The 25,854-nt window shown below is 41.9% G+C and overlaps 2 protein-coding genes across 8 annotated transcripts in view; one reads left to right on the top strand and one right to left on the bottom strand.

Moving 5' to 3' along the window:
- The window catches only part of NUP37 (nucleoporin 37), a 41,700-nt gene extending 27,584 nt beyond the window's left edge, over window positions 1–14,116 (bottom strand). Inside the window, exons 1-6 of one of the 3 annotated variants that reach the window (XM_054033330.1) lie at window positions 14,026–14,110; window positions 12,744–12,877; window positions 9,894–10,105; window positions 7,749–7,873; window positions 6,599–6,671; window positions 3,639–3,733 (exon numbers count right to left, since the gene is read on the bottom strand). In XM_054033330.1, the coding sequence (XP_053889305.1) occupies window positions 3,639–3,733; window positions 6,599–6,671; window positions 7,749–7,873; window positions 9,894–10,049 (449 nt within the window). In that variant the 5' untranslated portion in view covers window positions 10,050–10,105; window positions 12,744–12,877; window positions 14,026–14,110. Of the gene's footprint in view, window positions 1–3,638; window positions 3,734–6,598; window positions 6,672–7,748; window positions 7,874–9,893; window positions 10,106–11,054; window positions 11,501–12,743; window positions 12,878–14,025 lie in introns of those variants that run through there. The other 2 variants (XM_054033322.1, XM_054033337.1) reach the window with 2 other exon arrangements.
- Window positions 14,117–14,210: 94 nt separating this feature from the next.
- The window catches only part of PARPBP (PARP1 binding protein), a 108,715-nt gene continuing 97,071 nt past the window's right edge, over window positions 14,211–25,854 (top strand). For all 5 annotated transcript variants that reach the window (XR_008445575.1, XM_054033302.1, XM_054033294.1 and 2 more), the window contains exons 1-2: window positions 14,211–14,256; window positions 16,323–16,476. Coding sequence is in view for 4 of the 5 variants with exons in the window: in XM_054033302.1 (XP_053889277.1) it covers window positions 16,327–16,476 (150 nt within the window). In the remaining variant the exon portion in view is untranslated. The remainder of the gene's footprint in view (window positions 14,257–16,322; window positions 16,477–25,854) is intronic.

Below are 25,854 nucleotides of genomic sequence, written 5' to 3'. Positions count from 1 at the left end.
GACCAACTGCAGCCCTTCTAACAAGGGGTGCCTGCCATTGGCCGACAAGAGATCTGATGCTACCCGGGGGGAGTTCAAACAGGTTTTCAGATCCTTTCCCAGCAAATTGGTGCTAACCAGTGTATTCAGAACTCTTTGACATACTTGAGTTTCAGCTTGGTTCTCAACCCGTAGCCCAAATCAGCACGCAGCTGTGGCCCATGTGACATTCTCAGGGTAGTATTGGATGCGGCCCACAATGGTAAATAGGTTGAGAACCACTGATAGAGCAGGAAAAACCAACTGACTCTAGTCAAGCAGTGAGATGACATCCAAAATCAAATTTTGCAGTTTAATTTTTATTAGAACAACAGTATATGGCTCTCAGTTGGAAGTGTATCAATGCCCAAACTTGAGTATTCTTTGAAGAGATATAAAATAATACAAAAAAAAATGTTGTGCATAATTACTGTGCTTTTACTTTGTTCTGATATATTCCACATTAATTTGCATGGTTTACCACTGAAATGAAATGATTTTTAAAGTTTGGTTAATATAATAATTATGATTAACATTTGTTTCAGGTCTGACACCTGCCTCTATGGCTCTCTGTTAATTGTTGTGATTTTGCCATTACATTTTTTTTTTTTTTGAAAAATTGAAAAAGATTTTTCTCTCTTCTTCTGTGAAAAAACAAAACAAAACAAAAAACACTCACCCAAAGTACATGGGAAATTGCTTGACATATACAGGAAAACCGTACTGCCAAATGCACAAAGTAAAACTGAAAAATCCAAAAAAATATCTCCCTGCAAACTCCAAGATCTCCTATTTACCTACATCTTCCGTTAAAAAGAACAAGTGAGATTTTAAAAATCAACAGCATCCCTGTAAGTTGATAGATAAACTATTCTCAGGGATCATTTCATCCACACAGAAACGTAGCTACTTCTGGAATGAAATGAATCAACTGTAACGTACAGATGTTTAGGAGAGGAAGTTATTTTTAAACACAGAAATGGACTTCTAGACATCTCTCCTTTTGTTCATGACTCCACACACCATTACTGGAACTGCTTTCATAGAAAATCAGTGTACTTATTCTCATTTCAATTTTGCAGCTGGAAATAAGGGGGTGCTTACATCATGGACTCCTAGCAAGTGCTACACTTTGGGAACTGTTGAACTACAGGACTTATTCAATCTGGACTCACAAGGAATGTACCACCTAATGAATCACCAAAGCAGAATCTAGACTTTTACTGGAGGTCTTCATCCAAGAACTGATCAGGCCCATCCCTGATATTCTGACAGCATTATAGCAAAAAGTTTTAGTGTACAAAATATTTCTATATCTCCACAGAATTAAAATTTCTGATATAGTAATAATATTACTCATTTAAAACTGCATTAAATCCACTATTGTAGAAATGAAAATAGGAAAAACCTAGAGACACCTCTATGAAGTCCAGAAAGCTGTATATTGATAATTACTGTATTAACTACAGGCAAGTTGGAAGAAGAGCACTGTTCGTATCTATACAGGACCTAACAGTGAGAAATCTAGCAAACTCCCCAAACACCGGAAACTTTATCCTTTTTGTATTCTTGTACTAATTGCTCTAGTATTGCATAGCATAACCATTTCGAAAGATGCCCTATTCCTAGAGCAACTAATAGCTGTTGAATTTTTGTTGAAGAGGCAAATCATACAACAAATTAAGTATGATTTCTATTAATTTTTAGAAGGCCTTTGTAAGACCTGTGGATTGCACTCTCTTGATTTTTGGAGTATAGCTCTATATTCAATTTTTAAATGAAAATGTTATCGTCATTCTCCACGTTTCTATCCCATGAATAGAAAAAATATGAGAACTCTCAGGTGGCCAAATACATCCCACTTCTTCCCATGGCTGTTAGCCAGACTTTACAGTGTACAATGGATAAAGTGGCTGTCTTATATTTCACAGCTATTGAGTTCAAATTTCGGTGGTGTTATACTTTCATTAAAAAAATCTTATATTTTATTCTTTTGGTGTCAAGTGGATTACTACAGTTTAAACAGTTCTTTCTTTCATCCCTAAATACGTTGTATTTAATGGAAATATTTAAACAACTCTTTGCTGAAGAAACACTTAGTACTAGTCTATTTTAATGAAGAAACCAAGGACATGGATTGAAAAGAGAATGCTCTTAGTATCTCTTAAAAGTATCATTTTTAAAAGACTTTTGTTGTATGTTTTGAAAAAAAAATACAGGACCCTTCTAGTGACCAAGGTAATACCTCTGAATTCCCAGTGGGCATTAATTTAACATCATGTAGCCCACTGTATGAAATGTCTTCCTTACTCACAGAATTAAGGAGCTCATAGCCTTTGGGTTCTATTTATTAAATCTTCTCTTCATTTCCCCCCCAAAAGACAGACCAAAATCTCATCCAAAATGATAAATTAGAAAAAGTCCAGCTAGTGTGCATAAAAGTGAGATATTTAAAAAATAATTCCTTTAGAAAAGGATTGCCTAGAAGTTTAAATGGTCTTGTTTAACAAAATACAATTAGGAATAATATGGCTCCCCCCTCTTAAGTTTACAACTCCCATTCTAGGCTTATAAACCCTACAAGTGTCTTACTTTGTCATTTAAAAGAGTAATGCTTTTCCAATATGGCTGATTTTAACAATGTAAGTTACACTGAACATTTGGTAAAGGGATGTGCATGTCTCTGTGGCTTTGATTTTGTCTGAACTTTTTACCATGGGTTCTAAAGGCCAAGTCCTCAGCTGGTGTAAATCAATGTAGTTCAGTTTAAGTTACTGGAGCAATGATGATCTGTCCCAGAGTACACACATCACATATCGTATCTAGCTTTAATTTTATTTGTTTCTGGCTGCGCAGCAGGAAATTCACTCCTACTCTTAAATGGAGAAATCAGGGGGACGGGTTATTTTGGGTGTTATTTGGCTACTGATCTATTTAAGAGTGATTGTTATATCAATAACTAAAAAAACACAAAACACAATCATCTTAAACTACACAAATCACCTCTGTTCTGACATCTTCCCCATCTCTTTGGAATATTCAAGGGTCACCATTTTCTTCAGCTTTCCTCTCCCTTGCAGAATGCTCTATGCCAGCACTCCTTGTCATGTATCCTTGAAGAGTCTCTACTGCATTATTTATCACTGAACCATTAGCGCAGAGGCATCAACCTGTGGTTTTGGGGTGACTTATGGCCCTTGACTCTCTAACCATATTTGATTTTTAATTAAATATGTTTCCTGAGTCTTCCCCTGTGATTTTTAAACATAAGTGTTTGAGTCAGTCCTGTCACTCAAGGGAAAAGGTAAAGGCACCGCCTCCTCATAAACCTGCCATCACTTCCTCTGCATCTCACGAGGAATTCTGAGCAGCTACTGTCCCTTCCCTGTTGCAGCTGCTCAGCAGTCCTGATGTCTGCCTGCCGCATTGCAGGGGACAGAGAAAGAGTATCTCTGGCTGTTACATCTGCAGTGCTGTGGCAGCCTCTGGTACAGTAGGATAGGCGCTTGGCTTGCTTTGCCTAAGCCTATAGGAGTTGCTATCAAGGGATAGCTTCCCTCCTCATTAAAGCCATCTAAGGCAGCCCAGGATTTCAATCGCACTGTGAAGAGAATACATACCTGCAGGTGTGATCATCACTCACACTTGCAATATCCTGACCGTCTTTAGGGGCAAACACCAGATCATTAATGTAATCTGAGTGGCCATCAAAGATCTGTTAATCAGAACAAAGAAATATTTTCATACTGAGGTCATAAAAATAATAATTCTGATAAACAGCAATATTTGAGCATTCCAGTAGCTTCTACAATGTGTTTGAGAATTGCTACAGGAAAAGCATATATATTTAAAATGAAGTTGGGGTTCTACAGTTAGGAATACAAACTTATCCCATTATTACTTATTTGTATTACCATAGTGCCTACAAACTGCAGTCACAGTCCAGAACCCCATTGTGCTAGGTGCTCTACAAACAGAACAGAAAGATAATGTTTCCCCCAAAGGGTTTACAGTCTAACTTTAAGACAAGATACAACACATGTACACAGATGGGGGGAGAACAAGGAAAAGAGACAGTATTGGTCAGTGTGGTAGACAGTGGTCTTACACACAGTAGTCTAACTGTTCTAAGTTATCTTTATGGACATCACTGCAAATGAGTTTTGAGGAGGAGCATGAAGGAGGATAATGAAGTAGCTTAACAGATGTTTACAGGGTGCTCCTACCAAGTGTTTGGGGCAGCAGGAGAGAAAGCCCAATGGTGCTTATTTGAAAATTTAGAAGTGTCTGCTTTCAGTTCTTTGCTGATAATTAGATCAAACCAGGTTTTCCTCTAAGACAGTAATGTCAGACTATAGTCTATGAAATCCTTCCAAAAGTGCCAAATGCAAATGAGCTTTACTATTAAAAAACAAAAATGGCTTAGTGGTTACAGCCAGACTAATCATATTCTTTAACTGCTTTTGCATGTTTTGTGTATCTCTACAAAGTCCCTTATTGTGTAAAATGTGTGCTATGTTGAATCAAAGTCCTCCATACATCCACTTAATTTTGACACCCAGCTATAGGCAACAGGTAGTTTTCAGTCAAATGTCATTAGGAAACTGGGGTATCAAGTTAAAAAAAAAAAAAATCAGCCAAACATGAGGCTGGTCTGATCCCGGATGCTCAACAAGTTCTGAGCATCTATAACATGTTTTAGGACTGTGTTGTATATTACAGAAGCTCTCGCCTTTAAAAAAAATTTTTTTTTTCAGAGCAAACAGATAAGATTCCCCTGGATGGCATTGTCAGCAACTTTGACACAATGCTCCATATATTCTTTGCTTACTGAGGAGGAGCAACTGGTTGGGTGGCTTAGGAGGGTGGATCAAGAATGGCACAACAGTAAAGACAGTGATACCTGCAGCCTCTCCTCCTTTTAGGAAAGTGCTGGATCTAGGGGCAGGAGTGTATACACATGCTACAGCACCGCTGGGTGATGCATGCAACTTCATGTGCACATGTGTTTACATTCCAAACACACATACTCATTTTGGTTCTTTACTGATTGAATTATGGCTTTTTTCCATTGTCCGTTTAAACACACAGAAGAAATCAATCATCATACGTAAGGCAGATGAGCTGAAACCTGATTAAGGTACAATACAATAAGTAAAAATGAAAGAATTTATAAAGCAAAAATGCATAATATATTTTATAAAATATAAAACTGACAGGTTAATACACCACAAATGAAAATGCTGATGAGAAAAAAATAAATGTGGTTCTCAGCAGTGTCGATTTTCCTAGCAAATTCTTCTTGAATTTCAATTGAACATTTGTATGCGCTAATTAGTACACAGTCAATTACACAATAAGTGTAGGAACTAGAATGCTATTATGGATCAAGATGTAAGGTAGAATTTTCAGAAACCCAAAATGCTCACTTTTGAAAAGGGATTTTGGAGCCTAAGTCACTTAGGTATTACAAAAAATGACTGTAGATAAAATTTTCACAAGACAAGTTTCTAAAGCAGATATATGAGTTCTCCACTGCAGCAGGTGGCGGCACTGCCTTCAGAGCTGGGTGGCTAGAGAGCAGCAGCTGCCGGCCAAGTGCCCAGCTCTTAAGGCAGCACCGCCACCAGCAGCAGTGCAGAAGTAATGATGGCAATACTACACCATGCCACACTTCCTTCCTTCAGAGCTGGGTGCCAGGCCAGCAACCGCCGCTCTCCAGCCCACCCAGCTCTGAAGGCAAGAGCGGCTTCTCACATCCCCCCCAACCACGGGAATACATTCCGCACTATCCAGTTTGAGAACCTCTGCCTTAAATAAATGGAATAAAAGACTAATGCATTTATAAACATTCTTTGAAATATGTGTTTGTTTTCATATGGCTTCACAAAAAAGCAATTGCTGGTCTAAGGAAGTATTTCTCAGAATTGTCTACAATTATGGTATATGTGACTGCACTGATTTCAGTATTAAGGCTTTCAATTATGATGATTATAGAAGGAGAATCTTAAAAGTTGCAATGAAAACAGAAATTAATGATGATTTCCCAACCATTTTAAAAACAAACATTTATGCTGTATCCCTAATTTATACTCACTCGCTCTTTCCTTTATAGAACATTCCTAAAGAAAGCCTAGATATTAAAAACATTAGTATGAACTTTTGCCCCCAGCTTTCAGTATGTAATAGAATCTTTTCACTTCCCCACTTCAAGCTCACATGTTGACAATCTGTCCTTGCCTCATTTTAGTCCAAGCATAAATAATACTTGCTGTTCTAGAATTCTGTTAAATTCAGTTATGCAGTCATTTTTCTTTTCTATTAAGAAGTACAGAACAGGAATAAATTGCAATTACCTGCTGCAAGCAGACATTTTCTTCTTTAATGTATTGATTAAATGTTTCCAGGTATTAGGATACATTCAATGTTGCGGATCATAATAGTAGATATTTCTTTTACAGTACAAATACAGTTAGCTAGCTTTTAATACAACATATAGGTTAGGGGACAAAATAAACAGACTAAATTCTACTAGAGGCTAAAAAGATAGAAAAATAAATTCTAATAATGTGTATTTTACCTTATATTCATGCTTATCCTGGAGATCTGAAGTGAATAGTCTTAACTTCCTATCAGCAGCTGCAGTACAAAATCTAGAATAATCAGAGGGGGGGGAGGAGGGGCAGAAAACGCCCTTCAATCATTTCTCACTTACAAAATTTCCATCCCAACGTAAGTTAAAGACTCACTTCATTTTTCAGAAGGAAACTCAGATTATGCTTTTGAAAATGAAAATGCTTTTAAATATTATAATTCTCCTTTGGCCCTAACAGTCTTTACAGTATTAATTTGAATGCAGTGTATTGTAGCTGCATGTCAGGTGGCAGGGTTACTTTATATTGAAAGAAAACTATCCCTTTTGCCCAACCAAATAAGTCACATAATGAATCGTGAAATCTTTGAAAACAGTAAATTATAATTAGCATTTGCACTTATTGTTATCAGTGGTGGTCAAATGGCTAGAGAAGTTAAAACATTTATAATAGCAATTGAAGGAGATCCTAATGTAAGTTCATAAAGCAATTTCTAGCATGCTTTAGTAGCGGTTTAAAAGAGAAGAATGGTATTAACACTAAACATTTTATTTTAAGAAACATCAGATTTGGCATTTCTACACCATGTTTGAAACACTGCTTGAACATTAAAAGTACTTCTAATTGATAAACAGGTACTACTATTTAAGGGTCAGCAGTTTGTTCAGACTTAATAAAAGTATAAAACCAGGTTTTAATGCTCTTTTACTGTAGTCCCACCGTTCTGTGGTTTCACAAATAACATCTGAATCTTGCGTGACATTGGCTTGTACCAGAGAGAGCATTTCATCCAGTCCTAATGCAGACTTGATTGTTGTAGAATAGGGCATTACAAAGAGTCCCTAGCAGTGTTCTTTCTAGACAGACTACAGAGAAGGTTAATTACATTTTATTTACACCCACTTTCATATTAATTATTTTGACTAATTCACAACTGAATTGTTCTTTGAAAAAAGTAAAAATTAACTAAAGCCAAAGGGTGAAATTCTGACCCCATTGCAGTCAATGGGAGTTTTGCCATTGATTCCAATGGGGCTAGGATTTCATTCAATGAGTCTAACTTCACTTTCGCATAAGGAATAAAAAGTGGACAGACAAAAGAAAAGTTGTTTCTGTACTTAAACGTTTTTAAAATACCTTATCTGGGGAGGTAAAGCATCCAGTCTGGTTTCTGGACTCCATGCTATGGCATCGACTCTGATCCCATGATGAAACGTTCTTAGTGTCTCATACTGTATTCCTTCCACTTCTGCATCCTCCTCCTAAATATATAAAACATTGTAATAAACAGAGAAAATGTTATGCTATAATTGATCCTCCAAACAAGTCCTTCAATTCTAGATTAGGGTGAATTAAGTCTTGTGGTGACCAAAAACTACTATTGGATTGCTTTTCTATAATGTAAGCTCCTCATGGCAGAGACCATGTCTTTCGATATGCTTGTACAGTGACAAAATCATACCTTGAGTGATTTTACAATATAAACAACAATAACAATATTCAGTAACTTGTGATACATAAGTGAGTGGTTGGTCTCCATCCAGTTTCTAGTGAACAAGTAAGCATATCACAAAGCCAGCACTGCAATTCACATCTTTGTTAGCAGTCTCAGCAGAAAGCTAAAAACTCTGAATGGGCAAAAAGATTGAGACTGTAAATCTCAGAGACAGGAACTTCATAGACTTCAGGTACATTATCTGAAGGATATGGAAAAGTTTGTACTGCATCTGATCTTTGAGTACATATAGGATATTATTTTCAAGTGTTGTCCATTTAGGACCTTTGACAAAAGCTAAAAAAGAAGTCAAAGCACCATAAGGTCAATAGTATATAGTGGGTTTTCCAAGCTAACTAGTTTCCAAGTTAATTATTGAATGTTGTTAAATGTGTGGAGAACTGCTATCATACAGCAGATAAATTAAAGGTAAATCCTGAACTATGTAGTAAAGAGTATCTAAGTTGAAAATGTACTGCTGTACTATTTCAGCTACTGGCAGAAAAAGAAAAAAATCCTATGAATATATTGTTGTTATTGCTTATGCATTAGAGGGTCTAACAACATTTCCAATGTTTTATCACACACAGCCAAGTGTAAAGATTTTAGAAATTTGATTCAAAGATAAAAAGCTCCCCCATAGGTTTTCAAGCACATAAACCAAAAAGAAACCCAACACTATAAGATACTGTATGCCCCTTTTTAAAACAATTTGTATTACTTGATTATTTATATAATTATGGGCTCACAGAACAATATCTTAAAGTTTTACCCAGCTATTTGCCAACAGTAACTATGCAGAGATGTTCAGAGTGAGGATAGTCAAATAAAACTGTTTCTACTTGTAAAATTCTGTATGTCAATGCAGATAAAGCAGGTAAAGAATTTTAAACATGTGAGTGCCATTCATTTGATAAATTTTATGGCGTTTTGCCACATGTTTGTTAGGAATTCTTCAAAAATGTTCGCTCTTATCGGAGACCCTTTTAAAAGTAATCACTAGTTTATGACTTTTTTAATCACTGAGTCAGTTGTCATGAAAAAAAAGACACCTTAAGAACTATATACCACTTATCACAAAGTTAGGTCCTCATTTCAGCTCTTTCTTAAAAAGATAGATAGATCGAACAAGAGAAAAATCACAAATGCAAAATTTGTGCCACACAGGACAACAGCTGACTCTTTTCTTCAAAACATTATTTTCTGAAATATTGCAGCATTTTAATATAACTCATTTAGAAGCAAAAATAATTTAATTCATCTCTGGCATTTTCGGAGCTAGCCAGAAACTTAACATGGACATAAATCATTAATAATAGGTACCCAAAATACAGATCAGGGCTCAGATTGGTGTTAAAGAAAAAGTTGAATAGAATGTGATAAAACACAGCACTTTGTAAATGCACAGCAGATACCCAATTACACAAAGAATAGTGTGAACTCAGAATTGCATAACTTTCCAGGTAGTAGTTAGAATCTTCGAAGAGATGCTGCAACAAAAATTACTTTCCAAGGAAAGAATAATTGCTTCAGTGTAAATCTTATTCACTTTGAACTATGACATTATGAAACTTTGTAGTAGCAGAATGAAAACCTCACAGAGATCTATAATTTCAGTTGCCATGTGTTTCTGTGTGAAGCAGAGCTATTTGACGAATATATATTAGACCCATTATAAATAGAGTAAAAGTGTTTTTGTTCCAACATACTATTTTATCAGTGCCCTTTAATTCATCTTTATTAAATATCGGAAACTAAAAAAATCTTTGATAAAAACATATACTAACCTGAAATCTGCAAGTCCCAATAACTACATAATTATTGCCACCGTATGCAATTAGGGAACCTACATCTCCACTATCAAATGGATTGAATTCCACCACATGCACATAATCCTCACAATCCACAGTGTAGGTAGCATTTCGAGAAGAGTCTTGCTTCATCTTCAATGGTAAAAATCAAGTTAGCACAGACGTAACTTCTTCTGTAGGGCATGGAGCTAGATATCAAAATAAATATATATGTTTTAGAGAACTTGCTGCCACAGTAGTGTATCAAAATACAACATTAGTTTATCAGCAGACAACAACAAAACAGATGAGATTGTCTTTAGAATCTATATTTTAAAAGTCAGAATGCAGTTCTACTCTTGAAATTATTATCTAAGATGACAACTTCCTGAAGTGAATTCTTTTCTGGCTTGTACATCATTGAGAGAATTGTTCATTCCCAACTGTAGGGCCATCTTTGCAATCCCATGGTCTTGTAATTCTGATCTAATTTATACTTATGTAACCCTTTTAAAGGCAACAGGTTTGCAAATCTATAACTGAAGATAGAATGCGAACACAGTTGGGGTTGACTAGATGTAAATGAGGGCACTTGGCCTGCAGAATCTTTATTATTGACAATGATGATAAACAGCTATAATTTCGGTTCCCAGGCTGCCTTTGCAGTGTTGGTAGTTTGAAGGTTCCAGTATTAATTTTTTAAATTTATAAACTGGGCAAATTTGATGTGAAAATCACTGGCACATATGAGCAACTCAGACTTACTTTCATTTGGTGTTGGCAATGACGACTGTAGTATCATTTTAAACATAACACTCATTTTTGGTTTGTTTAATATTACTTTTAGGGCTGTCAAGCGATTAAAAAATTAATCGCAATTAATTGCGCAATTTAAAAAATTGTGATCAATCACACTATTAAAAAATAATAGAATACAATTTATTTAAATATTTTTGGATGTTTTCTACCTTTTCAAATATACTGATTTCAATTACAACACAGAATACAGAGTGTACAGTGCTCACTTAGTTATTTTTTATTACAAATATTTGCACTGTAAAAAAACCCAAAAGAAATAGTATTTTTCAATTCACCTAATATGAGACAAAGAAGTTTGTTTACATTTGCAGGGGGTAATGCTACCTGCTTCTTGTTCACCTGAAAGTGAGAACAGGTGTTCTCATGACACTGTTGTAGCCGGCATCACAAGATATTTACATGCCAGATGGGCTAAATATTCACATGTCCCTTCATGCTTCAACCATCATTTCAGAAGACATGCATCCATGCTGATGACGGGTTCTGCTCTATAACAATACAAAGTAGTGCGGACCGATGCATTTTCATTATCTGAGTCAGATGCCATCCGCAGAAGGTTGATTTTCCTTTTTGGTGGTTCAGGTTCTGTAGTTTCTGCATCCGAGCTGTTGCTCTTTTAAGATTTCTGAAAGCAAGCTCCACACCTCGTCCCTCTCAGATTTTGGATGGCACTTCAGATTCTTAAACCTTGGGTCAAGTGCTGTATCTATCTTTAGAAATCTCACATTGGTACCTTCTTTGTGTTTTGTCCAATTTGCAGTGAAAGCGTTCATCATCCAAGACAGCTATAACAGGAAATATATGGTACAATGCGGGTGAAACAGAGCAGGGGACATACAATTCATTCAGTCAGAAATTTAATTAACACTTACTTTGTTTAAGTGAGTGTCATCAGCATGGAAGCATGTCCTCTGGAATGGTGGCCAAAGATGAAGGGGCATAGGAATGTTTAGCATATCTGGCATGTAAATACCTTGCAATGCCGGCTATAAAAGTGCCATGCAAATGCCAGTTCTCACTTTCTGGTGACATTGTAAATAAGAAGAGGACAGCATTCTCTCCCTTAAATGTAAACAAACTTGTTTGTCTTAGTGATTGGCTGAACAAGAAGGACTGAGCAGACTTGTAGGCTCTGAAATTTTACATTGTTTAGTTTTTGAGTGCAGTCACACACACAAAAAAAATCTACATTTATAAGTTGCACTTTCACGACAAAAAGATTGCACGACAGTACTTGTATGAGGTGAATTGAAAAATACTATCTTTTGTTTATCATTTTTACAGTGCAAATATCTGTAAGCAAAAATAATATACACTTTGATTTCAATTACAACACAGAATACACTAAATATGAAAATGTAGAAAAACATCCAAAATATGTAATAAATTTCAATTGGTATTCTATTAACATTGCAATTAAAACTGCAATTAAATTTTTTAATCGCGATTAATTTTTTTGAGTCGATCGCATGAGTTAACTGCGATTAATCGACAGCCCTAATTACTTTTGAAAATATATAGTCATTTTTTCTGGAGTCACTTTTCAGAATGGAACCAAGTTTTAACACTTTCTCCACCTCCACCCTTCAATAAGTCATCAATCAATAAAGATACTCCCTAAATATAAAGCTCTAAAACCAGATGAAACCAAAATTTCCACTGAATTTTTTGTGCCTGACTAATTCAGATCCGCTGTAGAACTGGTGGTTGCAGGGAGCTCACAACAGTTTTCTTTATTCAGTCCACTGGCATTCGACAGTTAATGCTGATGTGGAAGAATCCTTACATCTCCAACATATTCAGATCCCTAAGCAAAGCACGTGCATGGATGTTAGCTATCTCAGGGAGCTTTTCACAGGAGTAAAGGACAAAATCTTCCCTGACCCACTCTTGTGTAGCCCACTGTGCAGAGGAGGACTACTACATTTTAGTGGTGCTGCTTACGTGTGGTGTTACAAGCATGTCTGGATTAAAGATACACCTCTACCCCGATATAACGCTGTCTTCGGGAGCCAAAAAAAATCTTACCGCGTTATAGGTGAAACCACATTATATCGAACTTGCTTTGATCCGCCGGAGTGCGCAGCACAGCCCCGCCCCGCCCCCAGAGCACTGCTTTACCGCGTTATATCCAAATTCGTGTTATATCGGGTAGAGGTGTACTGTAGAAATGCAAAATAAATGTCAGAAAACAGAACTGTAATTCCTGTTCTACACTATGAAGGGAGGTTGATGCAAGTTGCCTTGCATCAATGTATTTGTACGTGTGTCTGGTGGACGTAACCACCTTGTTATATCGATACGGATACTGAGTCATAGTTGGCCTATTGACCCCCCTCCACTATCCCCCTGGAAAAAGGCAAGTGTTGAGGCCTATGCTTCTCACGGCTCCTTAGATTCTTCTTCTTATACTGAAAAGCATGATTGAGGACATCATATTCTACATTTGATATTAAAAGAAACCATTTTTCACATAATTAAGATTTGTAGAAGGCCTATCAAAGTGCTGAATGTAAGCAAAAACAAGCATCTAGTAACATACGAGCATCAACAAATTGATAAGGAAAGAAGATTTAAAGCACTGACAAATCAAGCAAAAAAGTTACCCATTGGGAGGAAAATCTATGAATATTTTTTAGCTGAGTTTCCTTGTCCACCTCTATGTTAGTTTCCTCTCTATAAGGATAACAAATGTTATCACCTAATAGAGTGGGAACTCATCCCAGTGGGGCAAAAAAAAGCAGCAGGAGGTATGTTACCAGTGTTGCTAACTCATGATTTTATGAGAAATCTTGCCCTATTTGGTATTCTTCTTAAGGTCCCAGCTCCTGGAGTCAAACAAAAAAAGCCTGGAGTCTCATCTAAAGCAAGTTTCTCTGGCTGCAGAAAAAAACCTTGAAAACCACGAGCCAAATGCATCCGAGACTCAAAACCCACAGGGTGAATTTAAAGACACCCCCCGTCCCAAATCTACTGACGATCTGGGGCCTGACTCACGCGTTGTTAACGGTGGGGGCTGGCTCCCTGAGGGCGCCCTGGGCACACGGGACGCGCAGCACCCGGGGTGCAGCTGGGTCTATTTGAACACAGCTGGGAAGGGGACGAAGCGTGGAGGAGACAGAGGGGCGAGGGAAGCAAGCAGCAGACATGGGGGGGGGGGTGCAGAGAACAAGGCCACGGGCTGCAGCCCAGAGCACCCCAGACAGGACAGAATCTACGGAGCCCCTTCTCCCCCGGCCCCGACGGGAGCTGAGGCCTAGACCCCAGCGGGCGATGGCTGGCTGTACCGCACGCGCCGCCACCTACGTACATCTGCGCCTCCCTGCCGATCGTTCTCCCGCGAAGAGTTTGTACTAGCTCGTGGGCACTTCCGGCCCTAGCATCTTGTGTTTCCGGGTCAGAGGCTACCGCTCTTTGATTGGGCAGCTGCGGGAGATTTAAATTTAAACCGCCGGCGGCGGGGCGTGTGCGAATGGGTAACTAGGCAACCAACTGCTTCTGCCTTAGCGAGGGACCGGCCGAGCTGCCCCAGCCGTGCAAGGTAACGCTCCGCTCCCTCCCGCGGGGAGAGGGAACGGGGGTGGCGGATACAGTCTGGGAGCGCGGGGGGCCTAGTCTAGGGCCCCGGACGAGGCGTGCCTGGGGCTGGAGTCTCCCCTGGGCTGGTTCTCCGCGCTGCCCCCTGCCCGGGCCGCCAGCAGCCGTGCCCCCGCCGGGGCCGGGCTGTGCTTGAGCTGCCCCCGGCAGGGCCAGTCCCTGCGGCTGCCTCGGGCAGAGTCTCTGCGCGGACTCTTGCTTCTAGTGCGGGCCCAGCAGCCTGGGGGCTGGCCGGGGCTAACTCGCCTAGCGGGCTGCTGTGGCAGGGCGATGCCGAGCCCGGGGGCTCTCTAAAGGGAGTGGGGCTACCGGTGACTTCCCCGCCCTCCTTGGGCTGTGTCTAGGGTGACCAGACAGCAAATGTGAAAAATCAGGACTGGGGTGGGGGGTAATAGGAGCCTATATAAGAAAAAGACCCAAAAATCGGGACTGTCCCTATAAAATTGGGACATCTGGTCACCCTAGCTGTGTCAGCTTTTAGCACCATCCTAACCCTGTCCCCCCCTCTCTCCCCGCTGGGTTTCCAATTAATTAGCCGCAGTAGGCTCGTGCCTGGGGTGCCTAAAAGTTGAAAATGGGTTAAAAGTTTCAATTTTTATGGACAACAGGAAGGTGTAGCCGTGTCTGTAATACTGTGGGCAGGACTGGTCACGCTGTCTCAAAAAGGATATTGTGGCATTAGAGGAGGGTTCAGAGAAGGGTGATGAGAATGATTAAGGGCCTGAAAACATAGTCCTGAAGATAGATTGAAAGGATTGGGGTTAGGAGATGAGTAAGAGGGGACATGATAAAAGCATATAAAAATGAACGGTATAGGGAGCTTCTGTGTTCCCTGTCCTGTAATACAAGAAAAGGAGGGCATTCAATGAAATTAAAAGGTGGCAAATTAAAAACTGAAAAAAGGAAATAGTTTTCACACAATGCATAGTTAAATGGAAGAACACATTGCCACGGGAAGTCAACGGGGCCAAGAATTTTGCAAGCTTCAGAAAGAGTTTGGCTATTTATATGAATAACGAGAATAGTGGAGTTAGCATTAAACCCATGTTTCAGGGTTTAAGCTGATCGCTAGTTATCTGAGATCATGTGAGATCTAATGTGGGGTGCATTTCTGCTTATTGCAGAGTTCTTACACCTTTCTGAAGCATCTGGTGCTAGTTGCATTAGATGCTGTATTAGATATACACTCCGACCCGATATAACACGAATTTGGATATAACACAGTAAAGCAGCGCTCTGGGGGGGGTGGGGGGGTGCTGTGTGCTTCGGCGGGTCAAAGCAAGTTCAATATAATGCAGTTTCACCTATAATGCAGTAAGATTTTTTTTTTTTTTTTTGGCTCCCGAGGACAGCATAATATCAGGGTAGAGGTGTACTTGATCAGACCCGAAGTCTGGCACTTCCTATGATGATTTTGTACAGGCAGAACTGGAGGTGGTGATGGATGATGCAAGTGCCTTGTTACCAGAAGTACTTCTTTTCTGGGGGATGGAAGAAGAAAGGGAGTACAGCTTAGCCTGCCACAATGAGTGGTTACCCTTAGAGCAGAGGTTTTCAAACTGTGGGGCACCTCCCACCCCAGGTGGTGCAGAAGAACATTCGGGGAGGGGGGGACGAGCAGTAATGCCAGGTGGCTCAGGCTTCACCCAGCCTGATGGGGCTCGAGGAGGGAGCGCGCCACTCCACCCCGACTCACTTTTTTGTCTTTTTGCACGTTGAGGGTGCAACCAAAATTTTAACTCAAAGGGGTGGCTCAGCTCAAAAAGTTTGAAAACCACTGCCTTAGTCTTTTTGCATAAACTGTGTATTCTAATTTCTTTATGGGGAGGGAGCACCATGTTGAGACAAGTCAGAGGAATAAGTCACAGCAATTGCATAGGGTTAAGTAGAATGGAGAGAGATTGGGGACAAGGCACCCCACATTTATCAAAGTGTTACTTAGAAAATAGTGGTTTTAACACTGCATTTATATTTATGGACTTAATTCACTTTCTCTCTGTTCCACTTTAGGAGTATGGCTACCTTTCAGCAAAAGATCTTAAATATGATCAAATGTTTTAGAAGACAATGGTGCTTATTTCCAAACTCAGAAAGGACTACTGTTTGTGGTGCAGACTGCATGATGATGGTTTTACAGCTATCAATGGCTGAAGTCAATAAACAGGTTAGTGCTCTGCCAATGGAAGCTGCTGGGTGATCAGTACTTATGAAAATCAGACTGCTATATTTAGGCATTAATAAGATTTAGGAGCCTTAACTTTAGGCACACATTTTAAAATATTGGACTTAATTTTCTGATTTCTGTATGCCTAATTTCTCAACTTCAATATTACAATAATATTTCTGAGTAGGGTGACCAGATCACCCAAGACAAATATCGGGACGCGGGGGGAGGTGACGCGTGGCGGGGGGGGGAGAGGGGGGCCAAAAAAAAAACAAAAAACCTTCCTCCGCAAGCGCTGGAGGGAGGCCCGGGAGACTCAGGGGAAGCGCGGGGCCGGGGTGAGTAACAGTCCGGCCTGGTCCCTTGCAGGCAGGACTCAGTCGGGTGGTAGGGCGAGGAGGGGGGCGGCCTGCAGGGCCAGGCGGCGGCTGTTCTCACCCCCGGGCAGCGGGACTCGGGAGCAGCCGCTGCTGCAGCTCCCACTGCCGCGGGGGCAGGAAGCAGCCATGGCGCTCCGCGGCTGCAGCTCTGGCGCCCCCGAACCCCCCGAGCCGGGGCCTGCTGCGGGGACCCAGCAGTGCGTACGCTGCACCCAGCCCAGCCCCTGGCCAGTTGCGTCTGGGCTGCTGCCCAGCTGGTGCTATCCCGCGGCGGCCCCGGAGTGGGGGCAGCAGGCTCCAGCCCCCCCATCCCGCAGGGGAACGAACGGGGCTGGGCTGCCGATGCCTCCGCCCCGGGGCCGCCGCGGGATAGCACCAGCTGGGCAGCCCAGATGCGACTGGCCAGGGGCTGGGCCCAGCGTGCGCGCTGCTGGGTCCCTGTAGCAGGCCCCGGCTCGGGGGGTTCGGAGGCGCCGCAGCCGCGGAGCGCCATGGCCGCTTCCTCCCCCGCGGCAGTGGGAGCTGTCCCCGCGGGCCGCCCCCCTCCTCTCCCTACCACCCAACTGAGTCCTGCCTGCTGGGGACCAGGCCGGACTCTTACTCACCCTGGCCCCGCGCTTCCCCTGTATCTCCCGGGCCTCCCTCCAGCGCTTGTGGAGGGAGGGGGAATGGTGAGCCCGGGGAAGAGGCGGGGATTCGGGGAGGGAGCCAATCGGGGGAGGAGGGGGCGGGGGGGGGGTGCGAGCACTTCTGGGCTCTAGGCTCTGGGGCATTTCCTTGTTTGTCCAGTGTCCCGACCGCAGGTCGGTCGGGACGTGGGACAAACAAGGAAATATCGGGACAGTCCCGATAAAATCGGGACGTCTGGTCACCCTATTTCTGAGGTTTGCTTTTTTTGTGTGACTTCTCAATTTCTCCCTTTTCCTTCAATGTTCTTTCTGGCCACTAGGGGGTAGATTCACAAAGGAGCTCGGTTGTGGTGATGCTGAGCGTTGCCACACCTAACATTCAGGTACCTAGAAAATCACTGGGATTCACACAGCTTGAGTTTGGTGCCACTGTACAATGAATGTGGGGAGATAGAGACAACTCAGAATGGAATTCACAAAAGCCAGGATGCTAGGTGGCTCATTGCCTGAGGTGCCAAGCTGAGCGATGTGTGTTAAGCCCTGCTCTTCTCTTGGAGATAGGCACCTGTCTTTGCTTGGGATTCTCAGGGGCAAACCTTTTCTTGATGTTAGGTGCCTGTGACACTGCACCCCATATTCTTTATAGAGTTATTATGACATCATTCATTTTATGCAAGATAAGTAATGTGAGATATCATTGGAAAGATTATGATTTACTGAATGTGATTACCCTATTTGTGTTCATGTATCGTTTTTGTATCTGAAGTTAGGAATATTAACTATACCAGGGGTAGGCAACCTATGGCACGCGTGACAAAGGCGGCACACAAGCTGTTTTTTCAGTGGCACTCACACTGCCTGGGTCCTGGCCACCAGTCCGGGGGGCTCTGCATTTTAATTTAATTTTAAATGAAGCTTCTTAAACATTTTAAAAACCTTATTTACTCTACATACAACAATAGTTTAGTTATATAATAGACTTATAGAAAGTGACCTTCTAAAAACATTAAAATTATTACTGGCATGTGAAACCTTAAATTAGAGTGAATAAATGAAGACTCCGCACACCACTTCTGAAAGGTTGCTGACCCCTGGACTATATATTTGTATTACAAGTGTGTTTACACTTGGAGAATGCCCATTAGGCAAAAGGCTCTCTGTTTAGATGGATGGCTGGGAAGGGCCCATTCAGTTATTGAGCCATTAGGAAAAAACAATAAGTCTTAGAAGCTTATCTCCCACCAGGGTGGGGGTGGAGGAGCCTTCCTGAGGATGCTACAAACAGCCGCTGACTCATAGCTGCTGTGACACTACAGGGACGTGACCAGGTCACCTGGTGCTGGACTCCATCTTGGGATATCAGAGTTTTTCCACTGACTGGTGTGGGAACCAAGCTTTGAAACAAAGGGTTCCCACCATATGCAAAGGCTATTTAAGGCAGGGGAGTAACATCATGGTTCTTCACTGACTCCCCACCCAAAGAGCCTGTTGGAAACACCTAAGGAACAAAGACTGAACTGGGGGAAGTACTGGACCCAGGCTAAAGGGATTTTTAGCCTGTGAATAGAACACCTGGGGATTCCAAGATGCCCCTTAAGAATCTGCAGCCTGCTTGTATCCTCACTTAGGGCAAGTATTTGCTATTCATATCCGATGTACTACATAGATTAAGCTTAGTTTGCGGGTTTTGTTTATTTGCTAGGTAATCTGCTTGCTATCCATTATAAATCACTTAAAATCTATCCTTTTGTAGTTAATAAACTTATTTTATATTTTAATCCAAACCAGTGTGCGTTTGATTAAGGTGTCTGGGGAAAATCTCAGCTTGGTAACCCAAGTGTGCCTAGTCCTCTTCACATTGAGGGAGAGGCGGACTGGGTATTAAACCCATATAGTGGCCAGATTTGACCAGGGCAGGATGGTACAACAGGTCTGTCGCATTTTATGCACATTTAACATGCATGATTTCAGCTTTATGCAGTCGGCAAAAACAAAACAAAAAGAGAAAAATAACAGTTTTAATACTGTACCTGTAGTGTGGGCGATTCTGCCTGCCATTACACTCAATGTAATTTTGACTATACACGATTTTTGCTTTACGCGCTGGCTGCGGAATGTAACCCCAGCGTAAGATGTGACAGATCTGTACTCTGGGGTCCTAAGCTGGGAGTTAGAGAGTCTGCATGTAGCTGCAGCTGGGTGTGTCCCTACCTGTTTGAATGCTGGTGAAAGTGCAAGCTTGGAGGGCTTTGCAACTTGTCACAGCAGCACCGTGTGAGAGGGAGCCCAGGCAGGTGGGGCAGAGGGCTCAGTGGTACACCAGTTCCAGGTGGCACCCCAGGAACCTGTCACAGTGCCTATGCTGTTTTAGCAAGAATCTGGAGTGGGGAGGAAAGAAGGAGCAGGAGGACCTCCCTCATAACTTTTAGCCCATGGTTAGGGGGCTCACCTGGGATATGGGAGACCCCCTGTTCACATCCCTCTCCTCTGTGGATTAATAATGAAAGAATCATTGGGGTGCGGGGGGAGAGGAAGAATAAACAACAAACACATAAGCATAAATGACTCTGTAGCTGAGTAGTTAGAGCACTCACTTAGGAGGTGGGAGACCCAGGATCCAGTCCCCCTGCTCTAATGACTTTTAAAAATTATTTTTCCAAACTGGAACAACTTCAACAGGGAAGACAGAGGGAGCCCCACATCAGAATATCCTGTAGCAACCCAATGGTTAGGGCACTTCACCTCAGAGGTGGCTGATCCCTGTTCATAACCCTTATCCCCTTCAGTCCGGAGTGGGGGGCGGGGGTGGACTTGACCTGGGATATGGGAGGGCCCCTACTTGAATACTTAATTGCTGGTCTAAAAGTTTATAAGGGAAGTCCTCTTCCTCCTTTCTCCGCACCAACCCAACCCCACGCTTTGTGTGAATTCACCTATAAGGGCCTAATCTGATTGGTGAGTTCTGAATACACTTCCTGGATTGGGCCCCACAGGAGTGTTAGGTGGAGGAACATCTACCTGTCTTCCCCTAGTTCATGCACTGGGGCATGCCTATATTACAAAATTAAGTTGACTTAAGTTAGGTCGATCTATAGCCACTGTAGTAATTAAATCGTCTCTTTGTGCCCACATTATGCTTCGTCTGGTGGTGGTGTGCACCTCACCAGGAGTGCTTGCACCAATTTAAGGGGGCATCGTGGGGGCACTGACAGCTGGAGCCCTGCTGCCCAGGGGTAGCGGGATTCGGGTTGTCAAAGGCAGCAACAGGCGATTTAAGCAATGTAGTGTCTACACAGACACTGACCCTACTACATCAACCTAAGCGCTACACCTATCACAGAGGTGGAGTTTTTAGGTCGGTGTAGTGGGCAACTTACAACAGTGGGAGCAACGTGATAGTGTAGATGCTTACAGAGTTAGGTTGACACAAGACCGCTTATGTCAACCTAACTCTGTAGTGTAGATCAGGCCTTACTCTGCAGCTTATGCGTCAGGATTCTAAAAGAGGCTGTGGTGCACATGCACCAGTTAGCTGTCTTTTTGTACCTTATGCACTCGGAGAAGACTGAGTGGTTTTTTCTTCTCCTCTACTTCTGTTCCTCTTCCATCACTTCTCCTAATGAAGCCCCAGATTTGGACCTCACTGGAGAGGTCAGAACTTTGTTACTGCTGTGGCCAGGATTGTACCCTGAATGATGGTGTACTGGCTTAGCCCACATAGGTCACTCTGACCAGGGTGTGTCACTGCTACAGCAGTCTCCTCACTGAAGGGTGTCTGTTGGCTGAGGTGAATGACCAGTTCATCCACTATTGTCTCTTTTTGATTATTTTTTACTGCCTAGTTAAATGATATTAGTGGGGGTGATCTGGTGTGCCCTAACTCACGCAAAGGAAGTAAATCCTGTTGCATTATACTCACTTCAGAGCTACTGTGTAAGATCAATCCCCATTAAGGAACTTGGAGAGCTGTACTTTGTCTTGTTTGGGGTTTCATCTTTTTTTCTTTTAAATATCTCCATGAGGGCCAAAACAAAAAGTGTGATCCCACAACATGTAGTTAATAGATGTTTGTATTTTATTGGTACATAACTTAATTACTTAGAATGGTATGAAATATTCTGAACACTAATAAATAAAAAAAGCAGTGTTTTAATGAAGCTCAAAATCATGCATTGTGACAGTTTGGGGAACATGTCTGTGTCTATATATGAATTCCTCTGTTTTATAGCATTTAATTATAACCTTCAGAGTGGATTTAACTTCCATTTTTGTAGCAGAAAACAGGCGATGTCTGGGAAACTGAACAATGGCCATCAACAAGTCCTCAACATTGATTAGCTCTACGCCAGAGTTAGAGGCAGATCTCTTGACTTCTAGCAACTCTTTGCCAGCAATCCCATACAAGGTTGCAGGAAGAAAAATCCCAGCAGAAGGACAGGACCAAAGAAAAATTGTTGCTGTTTCTAAAAATGATAGCTCCCCTTGCTTAAAGGGCATATGTCATTGCCAGAACCAGAATTCTCAGCAGAAAGAATGGTGGCAGGAGGGACCTGCTCCCCCAACCCCCCTTAAGGACTTGAACCAAACCCAGAGACTCACAATAGGGGTGAAAAGTCTCAAGGGGACAGTATTCAGAAGCTTTGTTTCGCGTAGCTCTAACTCTTGTGCTTTCTGGGTAAAGTGCATGTAAGTGTGTGTGTTTGCAAAGCCTCAAAGGAACGTGTGTTCCTTGCTTTAATGTCATGTGGTCCCCAAAAAGTTAAACTATAATCCAGGGTGCCTGTGGGGCTAGACTGAGAGAATGCATAAGCTACTGGGTTGGCTTGGGAAGTTCAGGATGGGTCTGAGGGTAGATAGAAGTTGGGATTTTGCAGTCTTCGTGCCAAGGAGGGGTGCCGGGGCAGTGAATCAGCATCTCAGTGGTATGCCTGAGAGGCCCAAGTTAAACACAACTTGGCAGCTGCTGCTCAGACAGTTATCTTGAAACTCTGGGGGATCCAAAGGTTGGGTCCAATACAGCAGAATGGTGACCATCTACTAGGAGGACTCAGCCAGGGAGAGGGCTGTAACATGCATCTCTTTCTATCCTTAAACAACTTTTACAATAATAGCCGTTGCCTGGCTAACTAGATAGCCCTAGAAAGAACCTGCAGTACTTGTGAAGTCTCTTTATAAAAAAAAAAACCCTCTAAAATCTGAATAATTAAGATTTAATCCTAGAATGAGCAAAGACTCTAATAAAAGTCCAAAGAGTGTATGTGTGATATAACATACTAGTAAAAAGTGCAACTGAAGTGCTTTTAAAATGTGTAAACCTTGCTTTCCTTGTTTTATGCTTGTGAAATACAATCTTCCTGATGTCTATCACAGAATGAAGGCACTGAACTTTTTGAACTTCCTTCAGATATTAGCCAGCTGGTATGTGCTCCTAGCAAAACATTATCTTTTTTCTTTTTCTTTCTTTTTTTTTTTTTTTAACCACAGACTCTCTCAATCGGTTATATGAATAATAGAATATACTGTCATGGTGGGCACCTGATCATGGAAATGAATATCTGAAGTGCATTTTTATTTGTATTTAAAATGTTTTTACAACACAAATATAAACACTGTTAATCTCTGCAAGTTCTTGATCTAGTGAGAAGGTTTTGGCTAGTTATCATACTGAAGTCTTATTTTAACTAGTTACATTTGAAGGAATTTGTTTCAAAACAAAGTGAGAAAACACTTTGTCTACTGCTGTTTTTAATTGGGTAAAGGTTTCACAGTGACTCTCCTTATGAAGGAGTTTACATGGAAAATTTGAAATAGGAATATTTTAGAAAATGTATGTATACTCTTTCATATAAAGATTCTTCGGAAGAAGTGGGCTGTAGCCCACGAAAGCTTATGCTCTGATAAATTTGTTAGTCTCTAAGGTGCCACAAGTACTCCTGTTCTTTTTGCGGATACAGACTAACACGGCTGCTACTCTGAAATCTTTCGTATAAGATGCCTTATTTTAATCTGCAGAATAGCATTCATGTCAGTAGTACTGACATATCCTAATCAGTACAGCATGTTAAAAGCAAAGAAAATGAAAATAACATCTATTATTAGTAGGTCAGAGGTTTAAAGCTAATGCTGGTTCGTAGCAATTGAAAATGTTAATTGCCATTTAAAGGCTTAGTAACCTATGTAATATGAGTAAGACGTTGTTCAAAAAAGATGGTCTAGTAGGAACTATACTGTGGGCTTGTCTACACTACAAAATTAAGTCGACTTTATCTAATTTGACCTCGAGCCCCCTGAATTAATGAAGTCGATTGCACGTGGCCACACCCTGCTCATTGTCTCGATGCGCCTGCATCGATGCACAAAGCAGTGCATCATGGATAGCTTTCCCAAAGGACAACTTGCCGCAGTGTATTTTGAGAAGTTTGTGCAATGCCTCATGGGACCAAAACATTGTCGCAGGGGAGAATGGGAACATTGCGTTGGCATCCCATGATGCATTGTGCTCCCTCCCTCATATCAACAGCAAACAACCCACTGGTTTTCGCGCCTTAAAACTGCTGTGTGTACACCATAACCCCAGAAGCATGGAGCCTACTCAGTTGTGCACTCTTGTTGTGAGTATCTCAAACACCTTGCGCCTTCTCCTGCAGTATTTCCAGAGGCGAAGTAGGACCCACTGCTTGGAACATAGTGATGTCCTGCAAGCAGCCCTGCTGGAAGCCACTGAAAAAAATAATTCACAGTTGCTGCTGGCAGTCAGAGTAGCTGCACTCTGAGCGCTGTTTTTGGTCCTGTGAAACAAGCACTGACTGGTGGGACAGCATTGTTTTGCAGATATGGGATGATGAGCAGTGACCGCAGAACTTTCAAATGTGGAAGGCCACCTTCCAGGAACTTTGTGCAGAGCTTTCCCCTGCCCTGCAGTTCAGCAACACAAAAATGAGAGCTGCTCTGACAGTGGAGAAGTGAGTGGCAATCGCTATTTGGAAGCTTGCAACCCCAGACAGATACAAGTCAGTGGGGAATCAATTTGGAGTAGGTAAATCAACTGTGGGAGCTGCTGTGCACCAAGTGTGCAGGGCCATAAATAGACTTCTGCTATGAAGGGTAGTGAGTCTGGGAAACGGGCAGGACATAGTGGATGGTTTTGCCGCGAGAGGGTTCCCTAATTGTGGTTGGGGCGATATCCCCATCTTGGCACCAGACCACTTTGCCAGAGAGTACATGAACTAAAAAGGATACTTTTTTTAATAGTGGTGCAAGCGCTGGTGGATCACAGGGGGCATTTCACCAACATCAACATGGGATGGTCAGGAAAGATGCACAACATGTGCATCTTTAGTAACTCGGGTCTGTTCAAAAAGTTGCAATCTTTCCAGACCACAAAATTAACATTGACTATGTTGAGATGCCTATAGTTATCCTGGGGGACCCAGCCTACCCCTTGCTCGTATGGCTCATGAAGCCATACGCCGGCTCTCTGGACAGCAGTAAGGAAGGGTTCAACTATAGGCTCAGCAAGTGCAGAATGGTGGTTGTATGTGCCTTTGGTCATTTGAAAGGGTGCTGGAGAAGCCTACTAACAAGGTTGGACCTTACCGAGGAGAACATCCCCATGGTTATAGCTGTCGGCTGTGTGCTCCATAATATCAGAGGGGGGAGGCAGGAAAATTTTCCCCAGGGGTGGGTAGGTGAGACGATCGCATGGTTGCCATTTTTGAGTAGCCAGACACCAGGGCAATAAGTGCACAGCAAGGGGCGCTGCGTATCTGCAAGGCTTTGAAAAGCTGTTTTAATAATGAGTCACAGTAATGTGAGCTGCTTGTGTACATTGTGCTTTCCCAAATCTTCACCTGCCTTGTATTTCTGTCCCTGTAAAGCCAACCCCCTGCCCAAGCCCACTATTTATTCTTTATTCTACTCAATAAAGAACATCTATTTCTTGAATCCATTTACTTTATTTAACAAACATAAATAAAGAGGGAGAACAGAAAGAAAAGCTAACCTTGGGGAAAAGGGGTTGTACAGTTGGAACAGGACAAACATTTTCAGATGTGTAACATAACACCGCATTTCAGACCATCAAAGGTCTGTGAATGGGTGCCTTCTGTTCCTTGTACCTTCCCCCCTCCTCGAGGTAAGTGAAAGGGTTAATGGACTTTTTGCCCACGCCTCGTGGAACGCTTGGGGGAGGGTGATTCTGCACCAGGCAATGCTGTCTGTCTGTCCACCAGGATCTGCAGAGGGACTCTACCCTCCTGCTTCTGTTCCTGCAATTCAACCAGATGCCTCAATATGTCTGCTTGGTCCCTCATAATCCAAAGCATCTCATCCTGCGCTGCACACTCTCACTCATTGGAAGCTTTCCTGCT

This window comes from Malaclemys terrapin, chromosome 1, assembly GCF_027887155.1.
Source record: "Malaclemys terrapin pileata isolate rMalTer1 chromosome 1, rMalTer1.hap1, whole genome shotgun sequence".
In the NCBI taxonomy this organism is placed as follows: Eukaryota; Metazoa; Chordata; order Testudines; family Emydidae; genus Malaclemys; species Malaclemys terrapin.
The sequence above is the reverse complement of the archived record's forward strand: the minus strand, read 5'-3'. Positions and strand labels throughout refer to the sequence as shown.